This window comes from Parus major, chromosome 3 (genome assembly GCF_001522545.3).
Source record: "Parus major isolate Abel chromosome 3, Parus_major1.1, whole genome shotgun sequence".
NCBI lineage: Eukaryota > Metazoa > Chordata > Aves > Passeriformes > Paridae > Parus > Parus major.
Window position 1 is genome coordinate 23,377,989 of NC_031770.1, and position 17,397 is coordinate 23,395,385.

Below are 17,397 nucleotides of genomic sequence, written 5' to 3' on the forward strand. Positions count from 1 at the left end.
TCTAGTAGGGATCGCAACAGGATTAGCATTAGTCTGTATTTCACAGTGAAAAAGCAGGCTGAGAGTGTTTGCACATAACTTCCCAATGCAAAGTTATTCTAAACAGAGCAAATCTTTTCAATATAAAAAGACTGTGATAGTGCTTCTTCATCTCTGCATACAGCTAAGAATAACTACACAAAGGAGAAATTACTAGGTCCAAAGATAGTGTTGAGAATTAGAAATGTGAAAGGGCTTGGTAAGGGATCATGTCCCAGCAGCTACAGGGCTTGTAGGGATCATAGTGTGAGAATGAGTTTATGGGTTTAATTTCTTTTCTTTCTCTCTTTTATTTTTAAATAGATGGCTTGGTAAGAAGAATTTCTTTGGTGGGAAATTATTTGCATTTGGCAGCTCTGCACTCTTGTTGCCACATGCCTCTGCTGTAGATGCATGATTGATGCTGTTAGCATTCACAAAAAATTCCAAAAACAAAGATTACCTGGACACTGAAGAAAAGGAAAGCATAAAGCAGTCTGGTACTTGTGGCTGCCAGCAAGATAGATTGGCTCACAGCTGGTGCCTGGTAAACCTATTAAAATCTTCCAGGGTGTCAAAATGTGTGTAACAGGAGAATTCATCCCTCAGGCTCTGGGTGTGCAGGCAAGTTTGTGGCACCAGTGAAATATCTCAGACTAATCATTTCACTGGAGTATGAGCTTGTGCCTGAAAAAGTACATATGATGTTGGCCTGTAGAGAAACAAAGAGTTCATGTCCTTTTTCTGGACTCAGAAATAATGAGGAGACTTGACAAAGGTTAAACCTTTGGAGAAATGTTTCCTATTGCTTGGGCAGGAATTAATGTTAAATAGCTCGTATGCAAATTCAACAAGTGAAATTGGATAGTAGATGGCAGTTTGCAGAGAGGGTTTCCCATAACAATGAAGAGTGGCAAACTGAGAGGCATTTTATTTTACTTAAAGCAGTGAACTTGGGGACCTGCAAAAACAGGTACGTACTGTAAATGCAGTTGGTAGGGTTTTTTATTTGTTTTTTACTTTCCTTTGTGCAGTGGGCTTTTATAAGAGGAGCCCATTGAATTTTCCTTCTTTTCCTGCTCCCTCCTCTTGTATGAAATAGCATGTCTCATCAAATTCCATCTCATTCCACTTGTGTAAGTACTTCAGATGTCATTTTTACCTTATCTCAACAATGGTTTCACTTCACCAACATTAAGTCATTTTGTTTTATGTTAACAAAAAGTGACTCCAGGTGTTCAGCAAGCTTTATTAATGAAAGAATGAGACAGATTTTTGTGTTTTTTCAGTCTTTACACTATTCAGTAAGCAGAATTGTTCTAATTACTGAGTACATCTTTATGTTGTCTATCAGTAAATGTTAAAGAAACAGACAATAGAAGTTTAAATAGGAAAATGCTTATGGTAGTGGTGTGACATAGGTTCTTATCCAAAATATTAAAACTAAGCTGGCAAGCTTGTATGTGGGTCATTTTACTCATGGGAAAAGTCCTATTGAAGTCTGCAGGCTGCATGCTCACATAACAAATAATGGTACTCTTGAGGTCTTAATGCATTTCCCAGGTACTGGTTTTAGTGCCATCTGTTCTTTCTGCATTTCTTCCCATTTTTTCCTATCTTCTGCTATGACTTACTGAATATTTTCTTTTTCTTCTGTTACACTTCCTGTTCTTGATGTTTTTCGTATGTTTTCCTTTATTTAAAGAATTTGGATCTAGCGGGCATTAATGAGCTAAGGGTCACTAGCCAGCTAAACCAAGTTTAGGAAGGAGAAGTGAAGAACAAGGCTCAGAGGTTTTTTTAAAGTTCTGTAACCTAATCTTGTACATTGTAGAGGAATATTTTCAGTTCTGGTTTTAAGTATACTTATTCTTTTTCCATATGCTTACAGTTTTGGGTATGTTTTGTGCATCTGTGTTCTTCTTTTAGAACAGTGTGAGCAAATTTTCTTGAGTGGTACTCTGCTATTCTCCATGATGTTTGTCAAACTAAGAAGTGTAATGCTGAAAGAGTTCAATGTTGTCACTAACTTTTTCAAATGAAAACTCTTATTTATTTGAGTAGCTTTTTCATCAGTTGTTTGCCAGAGTATATCAAACTGTTTCAATTTATGTAGTTAAAATTTTATTTCCTCTGCTTAAAATTAGCCCATTTCACAATTGGTTGAGCATGTAGATGGTGCCTCTGGGAAAGTATATAAAATAATATAGAAGGGAGAAGGAAAAGAGCTATGTGATTTGAATAAGAAATTGGACAAACAAGTCTTCGGTTTCCTGTAGTATGTTTTAAAATGCCTGCCATGGCTCCCCTAACACCTGAAAAATTAGTTTTATATCCCTATGAGGGTCATTTAAAGTTAGAAATATATGGGTTAAGTCATTATTTATAAAAATCTTGTTGGAAATCTAAAAATAAATATTTAATTACTCTTAACATCTAAGTTAGTTTATTTACCTACTTATGTACCTACTAGGACAGATGCCCTTGGAGCTCAAGTTGTTTATGCATTAGCTATACACTCTCAAACTGTTTCTTATTAACATGCCTCTATTTGGCTAGTTCTTTTCATTTTACTAGGAAATGACAAATAATGTATGTTTAATAGCTGTCAGTTGAAATTTGGCTTCCATTGAAAAATATTAAAAGAATGTTTATTTTTTTCAGCTAGTTGTAATTACTATAGGAATCATAAAGTTTGTTGAAACTTAGTTGTCTTAAAATTTGATTATTAAACAAGAAGCATGACCCACAGGTAGTGAACTCTTTATCCTGATTTGTTTTGTTCATTATTTGAAACCTGAACTGTCTTTGTGTGATAGAAGAGGACACTTTTTCAACTTAAGAAGTTTTAATCAAAATTTGACTCTTAGTATGTAAGTGAAGTAGTTGAATAAAACAGAGTGCTGAAGAAGATACTGTACAGAATACAGTACTCTCTTGGAGAAGAGTTTTTGTGCCCCCATGCTGTTTCTTTGCCAGCATCTTCCATGGGCTGAGGGACCTGACATCCTTTGAGAGTCTGGAAGCAGAGCCACGACTAAAGTTAGCTGCTTTTGTACAAGTCATTGCAACACCTTAAACTAAGTCTAAGATTTGTCATAATTTCTATTGATTTTGATATTGTTCTATTAGGAAGGAAGTGCAGATAAAATCTTACATTCTGCTATACTTATAAACTGTTTCTGGCTGGTTTTCCACAGCTTATTCTGTGGGCTTTCTGGTGAGTTACACACACTGTGCACTTCTTTAGTAAGAGTACTGAATTGGTTTTCTGTCAATCCAGGCAGAAAACCCCATGACATTTAATATGTTTATAATCTTGAATCACATTTTGCTGAAAGTCAAGTGGTTCAAGGTTGTTGAAGGATTTGGTTAATGTAAGTCTTAATGGGAAAAAAAGAGAAAAATCTACCTTTAAGAGATCGATTTTTAAATTTTTGTAAGGTGTTATTTCTTGAGCTTTTTCTTTTAAATCCACTTCAATTAAGTGCCCAGAAAAGTCACTTTAATGTGGCTGCAGCTACTTATTTTAAATTAAAATTACCTGAAGAAGAGAAACAAGTGTTTGTTTTTTTCCTTGTAAAAAAAGGCAGATTTACCTGTCAGAACATTAGTAAATACAAAGATATTGAGGAAATTGTTTCAGTTAATATATTTGATAACAGAATAAACTACATTTTAATGTAAAATATTCTAAGTTTTGGGTTTGGGAAGAAAAGTGTGTTACTAATTGATTCTCAGCTCTAGCACCTTGTAAGTATGTTTGGAGGGAAAAGCTCTCATGTTATCACAAGACACACATTTTCAAGCTTACCACTCTCTCTAACAGCTTGGCTTCATTTTTTCCCTAGTTAGCTAATCAAAGCTGATAAAGAATTTGAAATAGATTTCTGGTTTATTGTGGTCTGTTTTTTCTAATCCTACTTATCTTTCATTCACACATTTGTGTACTTGACAGATGTTAATAAAATGTTTCTTTTGAACCCTACAGATACTTTTCTGTGAAAATTATCAGAACAGAGATGAATCTGTTCCATAAAATACATTTTTACCACTTTGATCTCTGACAGTTTGGCTTTAATCCTGGTCACCATGCACTGCCTTTCATTCTACATTCAGTTTATGTCTGGCTTTTGTTCCAAACTAGCAGATAAAGCTAAGTGCTATTCAGTCCAAAAAATTTCAGACTGTTTATGCTAGGAGGTGGCGTGTGACATGGTATTGGCAGAGATGTGCAGCGCAGTGCTAGGACAACCAATTGTTTCAGTGTATTGATCTGGAATTCGTGTTCTCCTGTGCCACTTCATTATTTCCAGGTCTCTGGAGCAAAAGCACTTGACTACTATGAAGGACTATCTCTGCAACAAAGAAAGTTATTGTGTTGTTAATTTTTGACATCTTTTGACTGCAGAGATGTCCTGTGTTTTGGAGTGGTGGGTCAGCTTCCTTGCACTTCTGACCTAGCTGGGAAGATCCCCCTGGTGTGTCTCTGTCAATAGCCAGGCTTCACTGGGATGTGCACAGAACTTCAACTCACCTTTCCTTTTCATGGTTTAAAATATAAATGCATTTTCTTTACATATAATTGCAGATGATTAATTGAATTTTTTTCTTCCCTTTAAAAGCAGTTATTCTAAAGTCACTTTTGACTATCTAATTAACATGCAGTATATAGAGAATTTTGAAGGAGTCTTGTTTCTTATGGGTGTTGAGTGTGGGGTTTGGGGATTTTTGTTTGTTGGGGGGTTTTTGGTGCTTTTTTTCTTTTTTACATTTTATTGCACATTGAGTGTGTCACGCTGACCAAGATTTTGTTTTGGAGTGTAAGAAAGCCTGATATATTTTTTGACACTTGAAAAAGAAAATTGTCACTGCAGTTTTTAATCTGGGTTATGTTTAGCTGTTAGTCATTTTGCAAAAATAGTTTTTACTTCAATTCAAAAATTTTAATCTCAAATGGGATTTTGCATGTCACTTGTTGACATTAGGAAGTACTTTGCCAACCTACCATCCATATCCACCTTACTGGAAAACAATCCCAAAGCTGCTGTCTGGATCCCTTTTTTATTGTTATTGTATTCATCATTACATGGAGCAGTGCACATTCCTGTCATGGGTATTCGCTGATGTAGAGTTTTATTTGTAATCAGTTTTGTCCCTGGACATAAGCAGGAAGTCACACTTTCCATACCTAGTAGGGGGAAATATTCTAGATGTAGTCAGTAAACAAAATAGCAGTGTGCTGCTTGCACACTGACAGTGTGTTCCCCATCTTAATAAGTTCCTGTGCCTGTTGTGTAGCAGTGCTGTCCTTTATGTGTCCTACTGAATGCCTTATCCACCACGCTGGGAATTACTGCTCTTACGTCTCCTGATTCACATTTCTGGAAAGCCATGCTAGAGCTGGTTGGAGAGACATTAATCTATTTCAATGAGCAGACAGAGATGTTAAGGTCATATACAGTTCATGAGTGAATCATGGGCCTTGATATTATGCATCTCCACAAAGAAGATGACTTTGTCACTGAAAATAAAAGAAGCTAATTTATAGGCTTCTATACTAAATGTGCTTTCTAAGCTCAGGAGCTTTTGTTCTTGCATCTAAGTTACATGGGGTAAAAAAAATCTCTTGAGCTTTTGAGCAATATATTAAAACAAACTCAAGAACAAAATTTTTATTCTAAATGTTTATGTTGCAAATAAAACAGTCTCTAAAAACTACCAGTTAGAAAGAGTCATGCCAAATTGATTTATACGGAATTTAGGAAGAACAATGATCTTTGAAGCGTTTTTTGGTTTTAAGTGTGTCTTAACTTTTTTTCACATTTCCTTTATTCTCATTTCTGCCTGAGATATTCCACATGCTCCTTTTGGCTTTCCTGATCAGAATTTCAGATTTGATAGCACGCTGCTTGGTGCATTTGAAGTAGTGTTTGGTTTGTGTAGGCCAGCCCATTTCTGCATTCATCCAAATAGTTCTGACATCTAATATTCCCTTGATGAGTATCTGTTGTAAATAATGTGGTAGTTTAAAATAAGAATCAATTTGCCTCTCAACCTGCTTGAAAGAGCTGCGCTGTGACACATGGCTGGTAGTGTTCACATGAGGCATCTGTGTGAGTTTGTCCTCTGTTCACAGAGCTGTCGATTTTCCCCAGCTGCTGTTTTATCCTCACTTTTATCTTCAATGTGTGGCCTCATGCCTTATCTATCTCACACTATTCAAAGCCTGCCATGAACACAGACCTGTTATTTTTCTGTCGGTCGTGTCCTCTGTGTTTGTTGCTGAAGTCAGAGTGACCGGCCATCACAACCCTATGAGATAGAATAGAAATTTGCTGTCTGTGAAATGGGTATGTGACACAGAGGGGCTCAAAAGTTTCCACTGATTTTTGGATGCTTAATGTGAGATTTGCTCAGTGATCTTTCTCAGGGCACATTGTACTTCAGAAGGGAAAAGTACAAGTGTAGCACTTTAAAGGAGGAAGGGGCAAAATTCTCCTCTGATTAAGACATTGGAAATAAAACAGGCACAAAAAAAAGAAAGGCAATTAGTGGGAAAGGATGAAATATCAAGTTCAAGCAAAATGCCTTGTATTTCACTGGCATTTTGTGGAAGAGGCAGGTCTGGGAGCTAATTGCCAGGCTAGCATTCAGCTCTGAAAATAGAAGAGCCTGTGCTCCCCCTTGTCTTCCTTGCAATCCCCTCCCACATTCACTGCATAGTTTTAAAATTCTGCAATGAGTGAAGTGGGCATCTGACAGACAGCAGCCTTCTTTACATATACCCTCTTGATTCATCCCTGGAGAGAGTCTGTAATGTTCACTGGATATGGCAGATGTTTCACAGAGTGAGCAGTATCAGAAACTTAATAGCTATACCATACGGCATATACTGAAAGGTATTTTAAGATGGAAGGGGCAGCTGAAATGAAACTGAAAATCTTGTGGGTTTTTTGTTTGTTTTTTGTTTTATCCTTAGAATCACAACCCTTAAATAACTTGACAGTTCTTTCATGAAATCATAGCAGTAGAGAAACTGACCTCTGTCACAGGATGCTCTTGCCTGCCTTAGTGTCCCAGGATTCCCAGGTCCAGCTTCTTAGCTTCTTAGGTTAAGGTTTCATGAATATATGTCACTGGATGTTTGTCCTGAATGCTGAGGCTGCTGCTGTGTGATACCAGGTCCACAACTGAGAGTTTTTTGTTGTTCATGTGGACCTTTGGATATAGCTATAAAACCTTACATTCTTCAATATTGCTTTTTTCTAGGTCAGCCAAGCCTCCGAGAAGCTATCTCGATGTCATGTATAACTAATGGGAGCACAGGAAGCAGGAAAACAAGCCACAGTTCATCCGTTTCTGTTGCCAGAAAAGAAACACTTTCATCTGCTGCAAAAAGGTACCAAATTGTTATTAAAATTCAAATTTTTTATATATTAAAAAACCCCAAAACCACACAGAGCAAGAGTTTGATATTTTGTCTCTGCACAACACTCAGCAGAGCTGCCTGAAGTCCAGTACGGCACAAATAAACTTTGGAGATTTACCATGTTGTTGGGCTGTATACAGAACACTTCTGAAAAGAGTTCAAAAATGGGGAGAGTATTTCTGTGGTGTGTAGTGTAGAAATGATTTCTCACTAAGGGAATAGGAAAATGTATTTCCAGTGCAAATGGAAAATTTTTCCTTTTGGTATTCATATGCTCTTTTTTTGTTGGTTTTTTTTGTCCCCCCCTCCTTCCTTCCGTCAAGGAAATTAAAGGGCAAAACTGACTTCATTGTCTGGAGCCTAAAAAGTAGGCAATAGCAAAATAACTATGAGATAATAGTAAATTGCCTAAGTTAAAGGTTTACATATTTGGGTAGAAAATCTAACCCCAAATATGGTTACTTAGTCCTTATGAAAAATATCTGTATCAGATCTCAAATGTGAAGAAAAAATATTGCTCGAGTAATTTGGAAGTTAAATGAGCTAGGACCCAAACAGCAGTGGTTTTTCTCCATGTAATACTTCCAGCTTCATACAGTAAACAAAGTGTTTGCTTAACTGCTTTTTTTTCTGTGGGTCTGTTAGACAGTGATTGCATGGGTTCTTCAGCAGTAGGTTTTGTACCTATTCTTGTTTGCTGTGAAGAACAAGCTGCCAGATTTAGCCACAGGGCAGAGAATACTCTAATGTGTAACTCTGGTAAGTTATGTGAACAAATTCTTGGCCGCCGTAGAGTACTTTGGTAGCTTCAGTGGCTGGTTTATCTTTCAGTGTGGATGTAAATACTGTGCTGTACAGCAAGACAGGGAAATTATATACTTCAGGGAATAAAAATGCTGCAAGCAAATATAAACTGTATGAGAACAAATCAGAAGAAGATTTAGTGCCCTTCAGAATCTGGAAAGCGAGGGTAGTGCCCCGCTCTTCTCCACTGTGTAGCATTGCATATCTTACTTTTTGTTGAATTCTTACATTTACTTTTCAACAATAGATCAGACAGTGATCAGTGTATGTCTCTATCTGCTAGTGTGAGATGCACAGGGACAAAAGACATTCCTGCAGGAAGGTATTTCTTAGTTAGCACTTTTCCATTAATCTTACCACTGTGGCTCTTGGCACTTTGATGAGAGCCAGTCCGATTCCTGTGGTGTTCAGCTTGCATTTGTGCTGAATCACCTGCTTGATGCATTGGCTGCTCAACCCTTGAGTACATAAGAGCAGAGTGGAGTGGCCGGCATCCCTTTCATCTGAGTTAAGGTCTTTAAAAGGAGACCTGGATAGGCCAAAAGAGAAAACCTTCATATGCAGAGGGCAGCTCTCCCTGAGCTCCTGGATAACTGTCCAGGGGAGGTATTGGCAGTTCCAGTGCAGCTGAAGACACATGACTCCCTTTATCAAGACATGTTTTAGAAAGGCCTAGGAAGGTTCTGTTTCCAGGAGTTCCTTTCACTGTCATATGTTTATTACATAAATTTATTTGGTATTTGGAAGAAACAAATTTGCTCTTTTGTAAAATTACCAGCTCGAGAAAGGGGAAAGGAAAAGCAAGTAAATGTCAATAGTAGTCCTATCTCCTTACAAAGGTAGAGTAACCATGTTTATTTCTAACACTTGTCATGTTCAACAGGAGGGAGGCCAAAGGAGACAGGCATGTTTCACCCCAGCTTATCCAGGCCTTTCTTCAGGCAGAAGCTTGAACTGGTGCAGTAGGTGGACACAGTCATCTATTGACATGGAATTAACCTTTAGACCCCATAGCCTGCCTAGGGCTTTTCATGTTCTAACTGTGTGCGGCCATACATCTAGCAAAAATAACAGAAAGCCTACCCATGTCCAAACTGTTACTGGTGATGAAGTTTAGTGTGTGAATTTCTTCTCTGAATGAGCAGTTTCATTTCCTGGACTGTTTCATCTTGTTCTGCAAACCTGAACATTGAGATCATGGATATAATCAGCTGCCTTCATAGCTCTACAGCAGCAGGATGTCTCATTTCAACAATGGCATTCTAAAATACCAGAAATCACTAAAATCAGAGCCCAGGAATGTTCCTTGAACAATAGGTAGATGATGTCTCATTAACAGAGATGTGATAATGGATGTGTTGAGAAAATTTCATCCCTATAGTTTGGACTGGAAACAGGTTTATACTTTGTACAAACAAAAACCAAACAAACAATGACTGCCAGAGACCTGTTTGATCATTTTCCTTAAGAGTAAACATTCTTCTGAAAACAGCCTCTGATAACAGTAGCCTTGATGTTTCAGAGTGACTACCATCCAAGTAGATAACAGTGCATTGTGGTCCAAAGGATGAAACATTGTACTAAGTGAGATTGAGAGAAGTTGCAAAATTAGGACAGATAGTAACAACTTTCAACTACTCGCTTGTAGACTGAAGAAATGCCTCATCAAATTGGGTTTTGGAAAGAAGTTTTGGATGCATTAAGTGACTGCTTCCCAGAACAACTAGTCTTTAGAAACCCACAGGAAAAATTCTGGTTTTGAATTGGTTTCAGCAGTTACACAAGACCTACTAGAAGATGTATTAGTGGGAGAGCCATTCTGTACTAGCCAGTCATAATACAATTAAGCTGAAGATTTTAGCAGAAGTGAGTAAACCAAATAAATTCAGAACAAAGATATTCAGTACTCAGACTGCCACATATCTACATGATTTCCTTCCAAATTAAAATGGCAGTCAAAAGCGAAGCCTGCTTGCAGCCTGGTGATAGATAAAAACACTTTGTTAGAATCCAAGTGTACCTTGTGCTACAGTCCAGAGTGAAACCAGAGTGATTCAGCAATTCTCATGGCCCAACAAAAATCTTAAGGAGCAAACCTTATGGCAAAGAAGTGAAATGGATAATCTGCAGTGACAAGCTCAGTGAAGAGATTACCACACTGAAGATGTGGTTTCTAGGGAAGGATCAGATAAGATGAGTTTGGGTAGGAACACAAAATATGGGACTGAACTGATAGGTTAGATGATATGCTGCTTTCAGCAAGTAGCATTCACCTGAGCCTGCTGGGGGAGCGCAGAGGTGAATTGCTGATGTGTCATGGTTAAACTGGACATTAAAAGTGTGAGTGTACCTGTCATAGTAGGAATAAAGGGGACTTCTGTTTTCTTCAGCGAAAAGAGCTTCCAGTAATTTATTTCACTATACTACATTTCTTGCAACAGACTGCAAAAAGATTAAGTGTAGTGTGCTTTGTATCCAGCAATGCAATCTAAGTCTTCTGATTAAAAAATAATAATAAATTTCTGTGCCACCAGTTAATTAAGGACTTTCAGCTATAAATTATTAATCAAAACCCCACAGTTCTCCAAGCTTTGTTCTCTATGATCACATATATGCCCTCAAGAAATGTGAAATTCTTTGTTTTGTTTTCATCTGGTTTATTTGAAAAAAAAAAAAAAAAGTCACTCTGATGGATTATATTGACATTTTAAACCAGTTAGTATATTTTACAGTAGAAATCCTGAGTGATGCTTACAGATATGTCTGGGTTTCATATTCATGCTTTGACCTGTTTTTCAGTGTTTCTTTTCTCTGAAAGCAGTTGGAAAAGTTGAACTCCTGTCAGTCTTGGAGGCTTTGTCTCATTGGTAGATGATACACTTTAACTGAAATTAAAAAAAGAAGCAAAAAGATGTTCTTAAGAATGATATGTTAAAATTCGGTGCCCATTTTTTATTAATTTATTTTGAATGTTGCTTTTCTGTTTTCTTTATGTTTTGAGAGAAGGTAAATGAAGATACAAATAATTATGGTAATTCAAAATGGGGGGAAATTGTTGTGAGGGAAAAAAAATTGGATCCTCATGTTCATAAAGCTACTGTTTCTTTTTTACTTTGCAGGTTACTTTGACCCTAAGAGAAAAATCTTTCTGTTATGTTTTTAGCTGGTGTTTGTATCTTGCATTATTTCTTCACTGAGAAGTCTGTCTTGGAAGATTTAATTTTTTTTCCTTAAAAAAGAAATAGGCCATGTACTCAAGAGTACTCTTCTCTTTCAGGTCCCAGTATTGTTTGTGTGATTCAGTATATTACAAAGTAACTTCATAGAAGAGCCTTTTAATTAATCTTTCTGTTTACCTAGCAAACCTTTGGTTTGGTTCTAATAGGTTTAAGGTTGGTAATGGCATGTATTTAAATATGTTTCAAATATGAAACTAATAAATGCACTATGAAAATAAAGATGAGTTCTTAGCTGTCATGGCTGAAGGCATTAAAGAAGTGGTGAGAGAATCTGATATTAGTCAACTACACATCAAAACAGCCATGAGTTTTCAGAGATTATTTCCTTTCAACTCTGGTGCAGCCAAGAAGAGCCCAGGGACCAGCACCAGCATTCCAGGGCTTTGGTGGCAACTCTAAGATAGTAGCATGTATGTCCACAAATGCAGTTTCATGGTGGGCTTACACTAATGGGAGACAGCACAAGTCATAGACCTGCCTTGACTTGCACTGAGCCTTGGCTGGCAGCACAAGGTGGTCAGGGAGCTCTGAACCAGAGGAAGGTTCCTTCCTGAGGGATGGCACTCTTGTAGAGCATCAATCTGTGTTAGCTTTGACTGCTGTAGGAGAAACCATGAATGAAGGACACTCTCAAATCAAAGTTGCATTAATTTTAAAATCATAGTTAATGTAGTACAGCTGAAATGTGTAAATAATCATCCATGTTTTCCTGACTGTTTTTTATTGTTAGAGCTAGTGGATAAACATTATTTCAGCAAAATGCTAACATGAAGGGATTGAGTACATAATCAAAGTGTTCTTTTGGTGGTTGTTTATAATAAGTTGTTAAATGCCTCTCCCATCTTTTCACAGAGGACATTTTCTCCCACTTTTCTAATTTATTTGCTTGTTCTCTTTTTCCCTCCCTATGTTACACTTTATTTTACAGCGGTACAGAAAAAAAGAAGGAAAAACCTCCAGGACAAAAAGAAAAAAAAGAGGACTCTCATTCTAATGATCACAGTGCACAAACTCAAGCATCACCTTCTCCCCAGCCCTCCTCACAGACTCTCCAAACACACAGGCAAACTCCAGAAAGCAAGAGTTCTGCTCCAGCTAAAAGGTTTTCACACTACCACAGTACAGAACTAGAAAATGACTGTAATGATACTGAGTTCATATTTGACAACAAGTCATGTGAAATAGTTCTAATCTCATGATCAAGTTAAGGTTTGATACTTTTTCTGCTAGAGAAGATGCATTCAGTATGCATTGCAGCAGAACAAATAGATAAAAACGCATGTTTTTCTTTGAATATATTTTTAAGATTACAGAGTTTTTTTGTTCTCAGATTAAAATCCTAATACCATAGATTACCTCTAATCAGCTGTGATTGTAAAATATTTAATGATCACTCTGACTTGATTCTTCTCAAATACACTTCATAGATTTTGTCTGATATAGCTGAATTATGGAGTGTATTTTCCACATGGCCATTTATTAAGTCTCATAACAGTATTTTTTAAATACTAGTATCATTGCAACCCTTGGTTCAGAAACTTTTACTCTCAAATTGTTCTATAAAGTGACTGCAGTTTTGTTTTTGTTGCTGTTTTTTATTTCCCTTTTAAATTCCTGCTAGGTTGCAGGATGGTTTTATGCCCAGATCATAGAACTACTTGACTCGAGTAAAAATGCAGAAATTTATTTAGGGTTGCCTTATAAGTTCCCACCCATTTTTGTGGGAATTAGGCACAGGGGGGAAAAAAAGGTATGTGTTAGAGATACTAGATTGCTTTTTGAAGTCAAGAAAATGGATTTTAAGATTTGGATGGTAGCTTTTAAATTTCAAAACTATGCAGATCACTTGTCATGGATTTTTTGGGTTTTTTTGTTTGTTTGTGTTTGTTTTTGTTTTTTTATTCATTGCCACCTTACTGTTTTGGAAGGTGTAATTTTTTTTCTTTTTTGCTCTCTGGCACTTAGAGACTGAAACAAAATGAAAATGAAATTGATTACTCTGAAATTTACTGTGGTTCACAGGATTGTTGTCTTGCATTGCTTGAATTCACAGCTCTTATAAATATTTAAACTTCCACTTGACTGGTGCATGTTATAACACTCCATAAAGGCTCTGTCTCCATGTCTTGCACAAACCTGTGAGTTGTCTGAAGCTGAACTTGCGGCCTGTTGTTCTCTTGCCTGGTATCTCCCTGTAAAGATGTCTGAAGTCTTGCTTACTAATCTTTTGCAGTGTGGGGAAAAAAATAAATGCCTTTTTTAGTCTTCTAAGGGTTTAACTTGATTTGATTAACTTATTTGTCACAGGACCTTTGAGCCTCTTGAGGTGCTGTGGAAGGAGCTTGCCATTTCTAAGGTTGCATTTCAGGACTTAACTCCTGCAAAAAGCATTTCTGACGGGATGAAGTGTGATACTATTGGCAGGACATGTGCAAACTCTAAATCAGCTGGTTGAAGGATAATTTGGGCTAGGTTGCTTTTTGAACATGTATTCTGTGGTTAAGGCATATGCGAAATTATTGAACTAGTGACTACAAAATTTGCAAATTCCCATTAGTGTAGATTGTCTGCAATAAGATTGTTGAAAAATTACATCATAATTCATGGATTTAATTGTCTCTAGGATCAGGCCAAACCTAGCTTGTCTTACTCATGCAAGAGGTTTGCAAACATTTGTTTCAAAAGGATTAAAGCCATTAATGTGATTTAGTATGTGCTAACTGCAAAGCTTCCATATGAAACTAATCTGATAGAACTGTTCTGCCTCAGAAATCAATGCTAAAGCTAAAGCTGGGGAACAGTTAATCAGGGGAAAAAAATTACATTGTTATCTATTTAATTGATTTTTAATTTTTTTAAGTTTATTCTTTAAGGCTTTTATATATTTAGCCTCATTTTTTCCACTATTGTAATTTGTTAGTGATGTAGTAATGAAGTATAGAGTTATTTCGTTCAAGTCTTTATGTAAGAGCATTTGGAAATGGAAAAGAATAGATAAAATGTGGCATTGTCTTGCTCAATTGTTTTCATTCATCCAGTTAGAACTTTTTGACTAATCTTTTTTCCCTGTTTCATGCTGCAGCTTGAAGGAAGATCTAGCTCTGCTTTTGTCTCCTGCTGCTTGATCTGTCCATTTGCATACAAGTTCCAATTATTGTTACATTATTATCTTGTAATTGTAAAATACTCTTTTGTTTCTTCTAGCATAAAGAAATCCTTGACTGTTGAAAAAGCTCACAGTGCTTGGGAGAGTTCCGATGACAGTCGTAACAAGCTGATGAGAGTAGCATCAACGTCTAAATTAATATCAAAAGTGGCAAAGAATGCAGACAAGTATGTATTGGTTTCATACATAAAAGCAAGAGAACTTGAGAGTCTAAATATTATGAAATCACAGAATGCTAGTGAATTTACTGGTGTATATGCTAGGACCTTTTGCATCTTTGTTTTTACTGCGACTCCTTACATAACCTGTCAGTTTGGTGCTCTAGGTGACCATGGAATTTTAAGATTATTATAAAGTAACTCTTGTGTAAATGTGTTTTAATATTGTCTGTTTGGATTAGCAGCATTATGACATTTTATGGCTTAATGCCAGTGATGTGAAACTTCCATTTTTTTCCTAATTAAAGCTGATTTTAAAATGCAAGTGTATTTCCTTGAAGTCAGTTTCTGGATTTCACGTAGGATATGTTTCCAAAGTAGACTGTAATAGTTGGAACATACTTTTGTGATTTCAGAAAGGTCTCTCAGTTTAACTGTTTAGCAGGTTCCTCATTGCAGGTTCTAGACTATAGGCAGGGATCTTCTTTTCAGTGTCACCTTCAGCAGGTGATGTGCTGTAGGCAACCATTCCTCTTATGCTTTTCCTCAGCAGCAGATTTTCTTGGTTTGTGGTCTCCAGTCAAGGCCTCTGGGGGTGAGCAGCACAGAGTAGTTACTCCTGCTCCTGTCAGCACAAGGGGCAAGAGTTTGCTTCTTGCTGTAATCCCAAATTGTTGAGCCCTGTTGGGACCCACCCTTGTCTTCAGTACTCTGCCAGTTGGGTTTCCCACTTTGTATTCACACACTTAATTTCTCTTTTTGGCTTTGTTGAAATTTTGCTGAAATAGTTGTGTTGATTCTTTGACTGACCCCTTTTCTTTTTGCCAGTATCCCCCCAGTGTGCTGGCAGCTTCTTCCAGCTTGGTGTTTGCAGATTCCTAGATCTGCTCACTAATCTTCACTCAAATAGCCCGTAACTGGTTCAAGGCAGAACTACCTGAAAACCCATCCCATTCTGACAAATAAAGCACTTCAGACCTTTCAGATTGTTACAGAGTAATTGCCAGTTTTTATGATTATGTCTGTAGTGCCCTCCTTAGCTTGCATCTAAGACCTTCAAATACATAGTCAAGAGTGGTGTAAGTGCATTCCTTCTTCCCTGGGAATGGGAAGAACAAAAGCAAACTAATCTTGGGTGTGGATATCGGCACATTTAGTAAAGCTTTATCCTTAGCCTGAAGAGTTCTGCAGAGCAGTGGAGTGCTGTGTGTGAGGGGATTATGTCCTGCATATTTTGCAAGTATTTCCTTTCCTTTTATAATTGGTTTTCACTGTTGGAATTTAAAAGCCCTTTGGCAATTTAGATTATAGCATGACACTGCTAGATAATATTTTGGAATGACAAAACCCTCTGCCTTGATTTTTTTTTTGCTATGCTGCTAAAATACCTTTCACAGTGTGATACATATTTTAAATTTGCTAAAATTAAAAAATAAGTTTTACTTTTATTGACACTATATATTGGTTCAGATATGGTCAAAATAGGTATTTTATTTCATTTTGCTATGATTCTGCTTATTTCTGAGGGACCTCAAATGTTTTCCTTCTATAGTATCTAATGTAGAAAAAAAGGTCAGGTATCTAACAAAAGTGTGGGCAAAAAAAGATTAGTTTTAATTATTGTTAGAGAAAGTTGTCTGTTCATAACTTGGAGCTGTTATATCTTAACTATATTTGGCAAAAGCTAAGCCTCAAACATGAACTGTAGACCGTCACCTGATTGAAGAATGGATGTTGCATTGTTGTGTCCCTTGTTTTAGAGCTCCCATTTGTAACAGAGGCACTGTTTGCATACAAGGACACACATTAATAATAATTTCTTACATTCTGTGTGCCACATTTCCATAAAAATTGGTTGGTACTGTGCAAAGACGTATTGTTATAGTTAATTTATTATTCACAATTTGAAACATTGGCCTCATCTGCTTGAATCTACGGGAGCCTTGTGCAAGGGAATAGAATCCAGCCCCTAATGTGGGCCCCAGGACAGAAATGTTTTACATATGCTTTGCACTATCAGCCCAGGATATGAACTTTGTTTACTCAGCTCAGTCTTTAAGTCAGCACTGAGCTGTAAATCAGTCTGATAAAACTGTAAGAAGTAAAAGGGTTCCCACAGCAGCCACAATTCAGTGGTGTTCAGGCAAGACTGGGTATCCAATTTAGATTTTTCATCTGGCAGTTTGGTAAAGGGTGATTCCACCGACAGCCAGAGATGACTTTCCTCATGCATATGCTTGACCCTTTGTCACTGTTACAAAAATTTGACCTCCATCCAGCTAAAAATACTGGATGCCACTCATACCTTTCTGCTGAATTTCAAATGAATTCAAGAGAGCGTTTTATGCAATATGTTCTCCTGTCAAGGAGTGCTGTTCTATTAAGAAGTAGGTCTGATGCTGGAAATTAGTATTTTTTCCCTTCTCATAAAAAAAAAAAAATTAAAAAAAAAATTACTGAGTTTTTTAATGAGTAACTCATTTCTGGCTCTGGTAAGGAGAGATGTCTCAACTACGGTCTGTTGACTTCGTGTTGCACATCCAGTAACGCTGCAGGGATTGGTATAAATGAAAGTGCAAC

The 17,397-nt window shown here is 36.9% G+C and overlaps 1 protein-coding gene across 5 annotated transcripts in view; it reads left to right on the plus strand.

The window, feature by feature from the left end:
• Positions 1-17,397, plus strand: part of EML4 (EMAP like 4) — a 147,375-nt gene that overhangs the window by 81,699 nt on the left and 48,279 nt on the right. For 3 of the 5 annotated variants that reach the window (XM_015621767.2, XM_015621766.2, XM_033513319.1), the window contains exons 3-5: positions 7,291-7,420; positions 12,422-12,595; positions 14,698-14,826. In XM_015621767.2, the coding sequence (XP_015477253.1) occupies positions 7,291-7,420; positions 12,422-12,595; positions 14,698-14,826 (433 nt within the window). The remainder of the gene's footprint in view (positions 1-7,290; positions 7,421-12,421; positions 12,596-14,697; positions 14,827-17,397) is intronic. The other 2 variants (XM_033513320.1, XM_033513321.1) reach the window with 1 other exon arrangement.